Genomic DNA, 13,706 nt, shown 5'->3' on the forward strand with positions numbered 1-13,706 from the left:
CCAAAGAAAAAGACAGCCAATGCTCTCGGACTTACAAAAACTAACATTTGAAATAGACAAAGCAGAACTTTTGGAAAGTTACAATTTTTTATTTTTAAAACAGAGAAAGTTTCAGTTAGCAGGTGTACAAATCATGGAAAAATTAAAACTCTTGTATTATTCATCCAAGCCTTGAACATACTGCTCACAGGGATTTCCAAAAATATTCCTCCAGGGCTCCAAGGATCCATGTAGTTCACTGTGGACCATGTATTAAAATAGATTCTGAACTACCAGACTACAATCTTTTGGATTTGATGCTTATTTCATTTATAACAACAATTTCAAAGAAATGTGAGAGAAGGCAAAAATAAAAGTTTCAAGATCTTAATCTAAAATTTGCAATACTACTGATGGAATGAGCCTAAGGAAGCCAAGTTGGCTCCACAAGCAGTTTTGAGGAATAAAAAAAGAGTCATTTAGGAAATGGAAGGAAGGCCTTATTACCAAGGATGAGTATAAACAAATAATCAATAACTGTAGGGGAAGTGTTAGAAAAGCTAAACCACAATATGAGCTTAGGCTAGCAAGAAATGCTAAACATAACAAAAAAGGCTTCTTTAGTTATATTTCAAGCAAGAAAAAGAATAGAGACACCTTAGGACCACTGCGAAGACAAGAAATTGAAATTATAACAGATGATGAAGAGAGGGCTGAACGGTTTAACTCCTATTTCTCCTCAGCCTTCTCTTGTGAGGGAAATAGTAATCAATGTGGTAAAAACGTAATACAACACGGGGGACGGGAATGGTGGCCTAGGATTACTGTTGGAGCAGTCCACAAACACCTAGTTTCTTTAAATGAAACAAAGTCTTCTGGGCCAGATGAACTGCATCCAATATAAGATGGGGGAGACTTGTCTTGGCAGTACCATGTGCGAAAAGGATCTAGGTGTCTTAGTAGACCATACATTGAACATGAGTCAGCAGTGAGACTTAGTGGCTAAAAAGGCAAATGGGATTTTGGGCTGTATCAGAGTATCATGTCCAGATCACGGGAGGTGATGGTACCGCTTTACTCTGCTCTGGTTCGGACTCACTTGGAGTACTGTTTTCAGTTTTGGGCACCCCAGTTGAAAAGGGATGTTGACAAACTGGAACATGTCCAGAGGAGGGCAACAAAGATGGTGAGGGGTTTGGAGACCAAGACGTATGAAGAAAGGTTGGGGGAGCTTGGTCTGTTTAGCCTAGGGAGGAGACGACTGAGAGGGGATCTGATAAACATCTTCAAGTATTTAAAAGGGTGCCATATAGACAGTTAGAGCGGTTTCTCAGTGGAACAGGCTTCCTCGGGAGGTGGTGGGTTCTCCATCTTTGGAAATTTTTAAACAGAGGCTAGATAGCTATCTGGAGGAGAGGCTTTTCTGTGAAGGCAAAGGGGTAGCAGATTACAGTATATGAGTGATTGGGATGTGAGTGTCCTGCATAGTGCAGGGGGTTGGACTAGATGGCCCATGATGTCCCTTCCAACTCTATGATTGTATGATTCTATGATTCGACTTTTAGTTCAGAGGAGTTAACTCTACAGCTGCCTTTATAAACTGTATCAAGAGTATGACTTGGTTATTACTCAGCATAATTAAGAACTATCCAGAATTAAAGAAAGAAAACACAGCATATAGATAACATGAAATTAATAAAATGCTGCATTCCGACGTCATGACAAAGACAGATATGTCTTTTTGGAAATCTGGTAACCCCTAAGCAAAGCTCCAATTCACCACAGCATCTGAATGCAAGCATCTGGGTGAATTATAAACCCCCACAAGATTCTGAACTGGAAATGAGGTATAGGGGTTCTGATTCACCCAAATACCTGCATTCAGACATTATAAAATTAACTGGAACTTGATAAGGTTTTTCAAACTTGGGCAATTTCAATTATGTCCTGCACACAATGGGAGCAGGAGTGAGGGGAGTACATGAACACAACAACATGCTGTGTTCATGGCTATCAGACTCAGACTTCTGCTTCTCCATGCAATTTAAATATCCCTCCCCCCCCACAAAAAAAACCCTAGTGCATGATTGGAAGGGCTGTTGCTAAGTGATGAAGCATATCTTTTGCACACATATTTATTTAAAACATTAGTTAGCCACCTTTCTCTCTGGCAGAACTTAAGGCAGCATATATAATATAAATAAAACATTATGAAAAACAATAAAAACAACAGTGATTAAACCCATGGAGGCCACACTTTTAAAACGTCGAGTAAAAATCAATTAAACATGCATTCCTAAATAAAACGATCTCCGACTGCCTCCTGAAGTTCGCCATTGAGGGATATTGAGGGATCCTAAACCAATGCAAAGGAAATCTGAAGTCTCTGGTCTGCCTTTCTATATCAAATTATTCAGCTACATCCAGCCCATTATTAACTCCAATATAAACCCAATGCCCCTAAGCAGATTTATGAAACAGCCTCATTTGGAATACTACACAAAGCTCTGGTACCCTTATTGCAAAAAGAAAACTGAAGCTAGAAGTTATTAAAGGGTTGGAACAGGAAAGGGGAGAAAAGTCTGAGAATGTTCAGTTTAGAGGAAAGAGATAACTATGGCAACATGACAGACATTCATGAAATTATTCATGCCATATAGAAAGTGGAAAGAGAGAACTTTTTTGTTTTCTCCCAAAATACAGGGACTCCAAATGAATTAGATAGCCAATAGGTTCAAGACAGGCAAAAGGAAATAATCCTTTACTCAAGGAGAATTCAGTGCCCTGGGACATATTGATGGCCACTGGCACTGATAACTTTCGAAGTGGATTAGACAGATTATTGGAGGTTAAATCCATCAACAGCTACTAGCCATGGTGTCCAAAGCAAAATTCCATGCCCAGAGGCAGCACATCTTTGAATATCAGTAGCTAGGAGACAACAACAAGCCATTGTTTCTATGCCCTGCCTGTTTGCCATCCAGGACAACAGGCTGTTCACTCCGTGAAGTAGTATTATGGGTAGAAGGGCCACTGGTCTAATCCAACAGAGCTGTTCCTATGCTAATTAATTATCCAGTTTCATTACCGTTTATCGTGGCTTACATGTTGCTCTGAACTGGTTTGCCTTCTCTAAGCACCCAATGGAATGGCAGTAACTTGCCCAAAAAAACGTTGGCTGAAATTACTGCTGAGGAAACAATACTGAATATGTCTATTTAGAATCCTATTCAGGTCTATTGAGTGAGGTTTATTCTAGGAAACTATCTTTAGGACAACACTGTTAGGAAATCACCTCTTTAATTATACAGTAGTCCTTCAGGCCAGTGGTCCCCAACCTTTATTAGGCTGGGGACCGGCAGGGCATCGGGCCGCGCCCGCGGGGACCGCGCCCGCGCGGGCCACGCCCACGCCCACGCTTCTGGCCGCGCCCGCACATCGAGCCGCGCCCGGCCGAGCCCGCGAGCCGCGCCCGCGGATCGGGCCGCGCCCGCAACCCACGCCCACGGATCGGGCCGCGCCCGCGGGCCGCGTCCACGGATCGGGCCGCGCGGGCGCGGCCCGGCCCTGATTCCCTCTCCCCGCCCTCCCGCAGTAAGTAGCTTCCCGGGCCGCAAGCTTGCGGCCTGGGAAGTTTTTTACTGCGGGGGGGAGCGGGGAGAGGGAGCTGCGGCCCGGCGCCATGGCCTTCGCGGCCCGGCGCCGGGCCGCGGCCCGCAGGTTGGGGACCACTGCTTCAGGCAATCTCTCTTTTCCATATTGACATCAGCAGCATTGCATGTCTTTCTCATATGCCTTTTGACCACAACAGTTGTTGTTGTTAGGTGCAAAGTCGTGTCCAACCCATCGCGACCCCATGGACAATGATCCTCCAGGCCTTCCTGTCCTCCACCATTCCCTGGAGTCCATTTAAGTTTGCACCTACTGCTGCAGCTACTCCATCCAGCCACCTCATTCTCTGTCGTCCCCTTCTTCTTTTGCCCTCGATTGCTCCCAGCATTAGGCTCTTCTCCAGGGAGTCCTTCCTCATCATGAGGTGGCTAAAGTATTTGACTTTCATCTTCAGGATCTGGCCTTCTAAGGAGCAGTCAGGGCTGATCTCCTCTAGGACTGATCGGTTTGTTCGCTTTGCAGTCCAAAGGACTCACAAGAGTCATCTCCAGCAACAGAGTTCAAAAGCCTCAATTCTTTGATGCTCGGCCTTCCTTATGGTCCAACTTTTGCAGCCATACATTGCAACTGGGAATACCATAGCCTTGACTAAACACACTTTTGTTGGCAGGGTGATGTCTCTGCTTTTTAGGATGCTGTCTAGATTTGCCATAGCTTTCCTCCCCAGGAGCAAGCGTCTTTTAATTTCTTTGCCGCAGTTCTCATCTTGGAGCCCAGGGAAATAAAATCTGTCACTATCTCCATTTCTTCCCCATCTATTTGCCAGGAATTGAGAGGGCCGGATGCCATGATGTTCGTTTTCTTGATGTTGAGTTTCAAGCCAACTTTTGCACTCTTCTCCTTCACCTGCATCAACAGGCTCTTTAGTTCCTCTTCACTTTCTGCCATTAGAGTGGTATCATCTGCATATCTGAAGTTGTTGATATTTCTCCCTACACTCTTGATCCCAATTTGTGACTCCTCTAATCCCGCCTTTCTCATTATGTGCTCCGCAAACAAGTTAAATAGGCAAGGCGACAGTATACAGCCTTGCCGAACTCCTTTCTCAATTTTGAACCAATCAGTGATTCCATGTTCACTGTTTTTTTCTTGAGCTGCATATAAGTTTCTCAAGAGACAAATAAGATGCTCTGGTATTCCCATCTCTTTAAGAACTTGCCACAATTTGTTGTGCTCCACACAATCAAAGGCTTTAGCATAGTCAATGAAACAGAAGTAGATGTTCTTCTGGGACTCCCTAGCTTTCTCCATGATCCAGCGTATGTTGGCAATTTGATCTCTAGTTCCTCTGCCTCTTCGAAATCCTGCCTGTACTTCTGGAAGTTCTCGGTCCACATATTGCTGGAGCCTAGCTTGTAGGATTTTGAGCAAAACTTTGCTTACATGAGAAATGAGTGCAATGGTGTGGTAATTTGAACATTCTTTGGCATTGCCCTTCTTTGGGATTGGAATATAAACTGACCTTTTCCAATCCTGTGACCATTGTGGAGTTTTCCAAATTTGCTGGCATATTGAGTGTAGCACTTTTACTGCATCATCTTTTAGGATTTTGAATAGTTCAACTGGAATGCTGTCACCACCACTAGCTTTATTGTTGCTCAGATTTCCTAAGGCCCATTTGACTTCACATTCCAGGATGTCTGGCTCCAGGTTAGTAACTACCCCACTGTGGTTATCAGGGATGTTAAGTTTGCTCTTGTATAGTTCTTCTGTATAATTTTGCCCCCTTTTTTACTCTCTTCTGTCTCTGTGAGGTCCCTACCATTTTGGTCCCTTATCATACCGATCATTGCATGAAACGTTCTCTTCATATCTCCAATTTTCTTGAAAAGATCTCTGGTCCTCCCCATTCTACTGTTTTCTTCTATTTGTTTGCTCTATTTATTTAAGAAGGCATTCTTATCTCTTCTAGCTTTTCTCGGGAATTCTGCATTCAATTGGGTGTATCTTTCTCTATCTCCCTTGTCTTTCACTTCCCTTCTCTCCTTGGCTATTTGTAAAACTTCCTCAGACAGCCATTTTGATTTCTTGCATTTCTTTTTCTTTGGGGTGGTTTTAGTTGCTACCTCTTATACAATGTTGCGAATCTCCATCCATAGTTCTTCAGGTACTCTATCAGACCTAATTCCTTAAATCTATTTGTCACCTCTACTGTATATTCGTTGGGGATATGATTTAGTTCATACCTGAGTGGCCTAGTGCTTTTCGCTACTTTCTTCAATTTAAGCCTAAATTTTACAACAAGAAGCTGATGATCTGAACCACAATCAGCTCCTGGTTTTGTTTTTACTGACTGTATAGAACTTCTCCATCTTTGGCTGCAGAGCACATAGTCAATCTGATTTCTGTGTTGACCGTCTGGTGATGTCCATGTGTAGAGCCATCTCTTGGGTTGTTGGAAAAGAGTGTTTGCTATGACCATTGTATTCTCTTGACAAAATTCTATCAGCCTGTGCCCTGCTTCATTTTGTACTCCAAGGCCAAACTTGCCTGTTATCCCGGTTATCTTTTGGCTTCCTACTTTAGCATTCCAGGCTACTCCATTTCTTCTGCGAGATTCTTGTCCACAGTAGTATAACTGATGGTCATCTGAATTAAATTCACCCATTCCTGTCCATTTTAGTTCACTGATTCCTAAAATGTCGATGTTCAGTCTTGTCATTTCTTGTTTAAGCTTGCCTTAATTCATGGATCTGACGTTCCAGGTTCCTATGGAATAAAAATCTTTACAGCATCAGACTGTCTTTTCGCCACCAGTTACTTCCACAACTGAGCGTCCTTTCAGCTTTGGCCCAGTCGCTTCATTCATTCTGGCGCTACTCGTACTAGCCGTCTCCTCATCCCCAGTAGCATATTGGACACCTTCCGACCTGAGGGGCTCATCTTCCGGCGTCATATCGTTTTGCCTTTTGAACCTGTCCATTGGGTTTTCATGGCAAAGATACTGGAGTGGTTTGCCATCTCCTTCTCCAGTGGATCACCTTTTGTCAGAGCTCTCGGCTATGATCTGTCCGTCTTGGGTGGCCCTGCACAGCATAGCTCATAGCTTCACTGAGCTACACAAGCCCCCTTGCCACGGCAAGGCAGCGATCCTTGAAGCGGGGACACAATAGTAGATATTGTAAAATTATTTACCCCAGTGTTTTGTTTTGTTTTTTGCTGGCTTTCCTTGCATTAAAAAAAGCATTAAAAAAGGTTTTCTGAACTCTCATACAGAATCTTTAAAAACTAGTTTAAATCTCATTATCCCCAATCCACTTACCTCCACCCCAAGACCAACCCCATAATCTATTTTGGCTACCCTAAACTGTGGCAAAAAAGTCCTCACTTCTTCTCTCTCCATTTGAGGTAATAATAAAAGCTATTTACCAGAAGACCACTGGTGGGGGGAGCAATCCAGAACTCTAGAATCCATGTGTTGCTCCTAGAGGCCCTAATTATATTTCCCTGGGCTTCCTTGAGTTTGCTACATTTATACTGTGCCACCCACCCCAATACGTTTAGGGGAAAGGGGTAATAGGAAGATTTAGAGAAATGGAAAGGATCATAGGAATGCTCACTGGGCTGGCTCTAAAGAAAACAGGTTCGAATCTAAATGCTCTGTGTTTGCTTCACATGAGAACTTGCATTTCAAATTGTGAAACTTTAGATTTCATATTCCACTAATTTGGCTATTGTCAGCATCACTAAGTAAAGTCACTTAAGGAGCAGCTGCACAGAAGTCACCTGTTCTTTATCTTCCATGTACTACTGTGAACTGGAAATGAGAACTTGTTTTTCATTTCCTGGCAGATAAGACATGGCAAATATGACAGAAAGTAGGAACCACAAAAATTGCCAGCAAGATCTGAGTTTGATCCACTAGTTGGTCACCCGTACTTTTTTCAGCCTCAAAGCTCTTATATTGATAGCTTCCAAGTTTTTAATATCCTTGAACTGTGATGCCCAGAATGGAACACCATACTCCAGATCTAGTATTACCAGGACTGAACAGAGAAGGTATTAATTTCTCTCGGAAATGATGGTTCTGATAAAAGTGTATAAGTAAAACGCTATTGTGCCACAGCATTACATTGTTCAGTAAGGTAGTCACTCATAGCCACTTACTCCACTCTAACATTTCTAAATAGAACAACACTTTAAAGTTTCATTTTGCTACATATTATTTTCAAATTTAAGTGTTTATACAACCTATCAGTTCTATGAATATCAATGAATCTGAAGAGGCCACCATTAATTAATGAATAGCACTGGGCTCAGTAGTAGCAACTAATGAGCACTACCATATTAATTTTTCTAATTTGCTGTTGATCCTTCAATTTTTAACTGTCAGTCTAGTATTTTTTAAAAATTGTACATATAGGAGTTATTCTAGCTCACATTTCTAAAGACTGCAGGAGTCACATGCAACTAAACTAGGTAGAAAACTGGATCATTTTAGCAACATTATCTGCTATAAATCCTTACAAATTAGCATTATTTATTAATTTTATAGGACACTAGAGTAAGATTTTCCCTACCAGTCAGCACTATAATGAGAGATGAGATTTTTTTCAGTCACAAAATTAAGCCCATATTCTCAAATGCTATTCCTTAATTTAGTAAAACCACACATCACAAAACACAAGAGTGAGAAAACGGTTAAGCTGGTATGTATAATATTCAAGCCATAATATATAATATGGTATGTATAATATATGGTATGTATAATATTCAATACAAAGATGCAATACAAGCTTTCAATTCAATCCATCATGTAAAAATGACCACAAATGGATAAAACCATGTAAAATGGGACTTTCTGCCTTCCCTCCCTACAACACTCCACTGAGCCCCCCATAATCTATTTTCCTCCTGGGAATCAAAGTATCTTCATCAACATAGTGTGTGTGTGGGGGGGGGGGGATTAGGGTCTAGGTGTAAATAGAAACTGGCAAAAACCACTCAAACCCTGGAAACAAAAGTACTGTTCTGATACCAAAAGAGCTGTTGAATCTAGCCTGCTGATGTTCATGTTTCACCTACTATAGTAGTTCTATATGCTAAATTTCACAACATGCTAAATTACACAACATAATTCAAGCAGTAAAAGATCACTCAAAAAGTACATGTTATACAGAAATATTTAACCAGATTCCTACTTACAGACTGTTCATTTAAATCCTGAGTGTCTTCCATGGAGGATTCACACTTTTCCTCCACAAAGAGAAGCAACTTCCCTTTAAATCACGGCTGGATGCCCTAATTTTAAGAGAGAAAAAGATAATAAAGTGTTATTTTGTCTATAGTCAACCAAGGAAACTCCTTCTTATAACAAACAACAACCTATTAGGCGTAAATGGAAACAACACTCTACAATGACTGTTATATTCCACACAAAAATAAAATAAAGTTATTAAATGCCTAAAAGCAGGCATAGATTTTTGCTTGACATGGGGCAACCACCAATAGTTCTTTCTTAATCCTAAGAATTTTTCTTCCTTATCACATTTATGCACACCAAACCAGGCTTTGGTGACATCAGGTTCCCCCTGCACTTATTCCAAATTACTGGAGGCAATCTTTGTCAATATACCCCTCTCACTGAAGACTCCAATCACACCCACTGCTGCTTCTCAAGGTCCCCAATGCACAGAGCAGAAAGTACAGTGGGCATGAATTAGAAGGGGCAAGAAAGATTAAGTTCTATTCCACAGTTACTTCTCCAGATCCAGCCACTGCCGGTCCAGAAAACCACAGGGGAACAACTCATCTAAGTATACTAAGCATTACAGAGAAAAAATACAGCATCAGTACCAAATGTAATATCCAGTTTTACCCTAAATGGAAGCAGTTTTTAATAATGTATGCTAGTACTTAGAAGGAACTATCATACAGACCACTCTAGTTTCATGGAGGGCCTTCCCAGCCCTCTAGTACAGTGGTTCCCAACCTGTGGGCCGTGGCCTGGTGCCGGGCCGCAAAGGCCATGGCACCGGGCCGCAGTTCCCTCTCCCTGTTCCCCCCCCCACAGTAAAAAACTTCCCAGGCCGCAAGCATTGTGCATGCGCGGCCGAAATCGCGTATGCGCACGTGTGTGAAAGTGCCGCACATGCGCGATTTCGGCAGCGCATGGTGCATGTACGCATGCGTGGGTGTGGCCGCGCATGCGCGATGCGCGGGCGAGGCAGTTGCCCTGCTGGTCCCCAGCCTAAAAAAGGTTGGGGACCACTGCTCTAGTAAACATGGGTGGGGAGAGGAAAGGCTCTGCTCCCTCCAGGGCTGGGAAGGCCTTCCACAAGGCCATGGGAGGCCTTCCCAGCCCACCAATAGGTGCAGGGGCGGGGAAGGGATGGCTGCGCTCCCCCCTGGCTCAGCCTTAACCACTTTCTCTTTCCTTTCTACCTATTCCTACATCTCTCCTTCTATATCTCTGTCTTTCTTCCTCTCTTTCACTCCCTCTCTCTCTTTCTTTCTCTCACTCTTTTACTTTTACTTTCTCTGTATCTCTCTGTACTTCTCTCCCTCTTTCTTTACCCTCTCTTCCTTTACTTCTCTCTCTCTCTCTTAACTTCTCTCTCTTTCATTCTCTTTCTCTGTAATTCTCTTGGCCTTCTTCTTCCTCTCTTTCTCTCTACATTTCTCTCTGTCCTTTCTATCTCTAAAATTGTTTACACACTGGGAACTTCACTGCCCCAGCTGCCATGCAGGACCACAAATCGGGGGCGGATTAGGCACACTGGGCCAAATGCTCCCCCATGCAATTGCAAGAAGAGGTCGGGCAACTTGCCATGACTAAACTCCAGCATGCAGCCTGACATGAAACGTCCAGTGCATAGATGGTCTCTCTTTTACTTAGTTTCTTTCCTTTTACCTATACTCCTGGCTGACAATCTCTTTCCCCTCTCTCCTTTCTTTTTCTTTCTTCCTCTTTTTCAATCCTCTTTCTCTCTAGATCTCTTTCTTAATCACCCTCTTCCTTTCGACCTCCCTCTCTCCTTCCTATTTCTCCCCCTCACCCCATGCTAGCACCTATTGTATCAGCTACAACTGGCTTTAATTCTAGTCTGATATAAAGTTTTGTGCTCATGGATTTGATTTTGAAGGGATCATATGAACACATAGACAAAGCATTATATGGAAATCTTTGAAAAGGATCCATGGTTAGGGATCCTAGATTCCTGTATTTCTTGTTGTAGTTTTGTTTTTTAAAGTTGCATGGATAATCAAATCTTACATTTAAGTACTCAAAAAATCCCTTTAAAAATGAACAAAGAAAGGGAGATATATACATCCATCCAATAAGAAGTCTACCATCATATAGCACAATACACAATAGATGCTAATCTCTGTTCCATAATCTGAATTTGCAGTTTTCCAAGAAGAGACAAATAGTGGTATGGAAGCTATTTTATACAACCCCACATGTGATGATAAAGTTGTAAAATCTCCACACAATGATTTTACCTCTTCAGAGTTAACATATCAATCAGTGTGAATCACATTAGCATCTAAATTATAGAGAGAATAACTTCGCTTGAATATTCTCTTACTAAAACATTTATATTAGCAGCTGGGAACTTGCTCCTCCCCCATGCTGCCATTGATGAAGCAGCGGGCTGGCAGGAAGAGGATGCAATGGGTCTTCGCCATTTGATGGGACAGGGTGTTGCAGGGGAGGTGTGCACAGGAGGAATGGATGCATGCCCAGAAGGCCTATATAAGGTGCAGACCGTATCATTTGGCCTCTTCCCCCTTCAGTGTCTGGCAAACTCTGCAGCTCCCACCCATCCAGTTGTAATTAGTAGTTATTATGGTTAACATTGTGGGTTTGGAATTTGTTAATGGTTTTGGAATTTATACACTTGTTAAAATGACACAGGTTTAATGGGGACGGCTATGCCATGGGCAGGGAACCTGTTCGGGGGGGGGATGCGAGGAGTTTGATCAGGGATATCAAACTTCCCATGATTGGGGCCTCCTTAAAGAGACAACCTGGGGTGAGCTAGGCTGACCAGGATGGGAAGGCTGGAAGCTCACTTGGCCAGGTGGCCTGGTGGGTGCCTCTCCCTGGCATACCAGTTTAGAAAACATCCTGTGCATGTGATCCATCAGCAAGGGAGACCTGTGTTCCCAGGAGTGGAAATGGGTGGCTCCCTAGAGCTGCTCCTGTCCCATGCCTAGTTTGGGGCCAACAACTGTGTTAGCTGTGGCCATGTTGAAGTCATCTATGTGTGTGAATCCTTCTTCCTGCCCAAGTGGCTGCCTGCAAGTCAATCCATTTTTCTCCCAATCAACAAGACTCTTAAATATGAAGACGTGCATATCCAGAACAAGATTAGAATAGTAAAAGGGAATACTTCACCCAAAGACTAATTAATCTTTACAACTACAAGCATACAGTTTTAAGAGAGGTTTGGATAAACACATGAAGCAGAGGTCCATCAGTGGCTATTAGGAACAAGGTATAGATGGATCACTATGTCTGGGCAGTGATGCTCGATTTTCTTGATGCCGGGGGCCAGGGGAGGCTCAACAGTGGGACCTTTTCTGCAGTTACTAGCTTCAAAGCCCGTTCCTAAGAATAGGCCTTGAAAGGGCCCCCTCCCCTGGCCCCCGGCCCAGCAGTTTAAGGTGGCTTTGGGGCACAGCTCGCAGCTGGATCAAGTGGGGCAGGCGGGAGCTGGCCAACTTGTTAGCAGGCCCGGGACAGAGTCAGAGCTCCTTAGCAAGCAGTCAGCAGGCCCTCGTTAGCAGGCCCAGCCTAGCAGGCCAAGAGGCCCTCGTTAGCGGGCCCTGCTTAGCAGGCCCAGAGGCCCTCATTAGCAAGCCCTCCACCACGACCCTTTGCCCAGGGTCCTCTCCCCTTACCTGCTGCTGGCTCCAGGCACTGAGGCCCATCTGAGAGCAAGGAGACTAGAGTCCAGGGACAGAGGGAGGGAGCTGCAGGGGCAGCTTGGACAGCCAGACACGTCCTACACCCCCAGGCTGTTTCATAAATATATAGAGGAACCATGGATAAGGATGATTTGCTGGGGCATTTTTACTGCACGAGATTCCAAATGTAGACTCCAAATCTGCACCTTGTAGTCTGCATCTGTGGCATTCTCCCATCACTGATCAGAATTCCAATCGTGGCATGTGTTTTACATATTCATTGGGAGACTGAGGGGTCCCACCATCCCTTAAGCCTCCCCCTTTTTTTAGTCAGTGCACCATAACACAATTAAAAGTGTCAGCCACAGCAATTTAGCATGCAGACATATGCAGGTTGTGAGCCCCCATGCCTGAAGCACAATTTTGTATTTTGCTTGATACGTATCTATGACATCACTGGATGCAGGAATGGAGAAGGAAACAGACTCAGACCCTTAGCTCCTCATCCGATAACCATGCACTGCCTTCCAATAGAAGGGGAGAAATCATAGTTTCTGAAGATCCTCTGATCTGCCTTTGGATCTGCTCCTTAAGTATTTCACAGGACTTTAGGAAGGCTAGAGCAGCATTTTTCATGACTGCAGAAACAGTCTGGGAGAGTTTCTGGAGTTCTGTACCTGCTGGTGGGCCTCCTGATATCACCTGAGTTTGGACCACTGTATGACACAGAGTTTTGGACTGGATGGGACACTGGCCTGAACAAACATGGCATCTCTTATGTTTTTAAGATTCTTTGCTTCCTCAGTCTGAAGCTTCTACTAGAGAAACATGAAAAACTCTGTGGGAGGTTGGGAGTGACTAAATATTTATTAATTAAAGCAATCTTCCCAGTAATCCACTATTTCTCTACAGGAATTTATGTCATGTCCATAACATAAAGTCAGTACAAACAGATTATGATTATACTAGGCTTCAAAGCCGTCCATAACGAAGGGCTTTGAAGGGGCTGGTGCAGGGCCCCCACCCACCCACCACCCCCTCGCTCCCTGGCTTCACCCCCCCTCTTCCCCCCCAGTCCCCGGCTTCGGCACGGGGCTCGGAGCAGTAAATGATTACTTTGGAGGGGTGACTGTGTGGCGTTGTATTCCCCTGAGGTTTAGGGATGCCAGCCTCCAAGTGGAGTCCGAGAATCCCCTGAA

General features: G+C 43.7%; 1 protein-coding gene across 16 annotated transcripts in view; it reads right to left on the bottom strand.

Annotated features, from left to right (window-relative positions):
* Positions 1–13,706, bottom strand: part of EYA4 (EYA transcriptional coactivator and phosphatase 4) — a 197,665-nt gene that overhangs the window by 161,824 nt on the left and 22,135 nt on the right. For all 16 annotated transcript variants that reach the window (XM_077352425.1, XM_077352495.1, XM_077352515.1 and 13 more), the window contains exon 2: positions 8,797–8,892. In XM_077352425.1, the coding sequence (XP_077208540.1) occupies positions 8,797–8,829 (33 nt within the window). In that variant the 5' untranslated portion in view covers positions 8,830–8,892. The remainder of the gene's footprint in view (positions 1–8,796; positions 8,893–13,706) is intronic.

This window comes from Paroedura picta, chromosome 1, assembly GCF_049243985.1.
Source record: "Paroedura picta isolate Pp20150507F chromosome 1, Ppicta_v3.0, whole genome shotgun sequence".
Lineage (NCBI taxonomy): Eukaryota > Metazoa > Chordata > Lepidosauria > Squamata > Gekkonidae > Paroedura > Paroedura picta.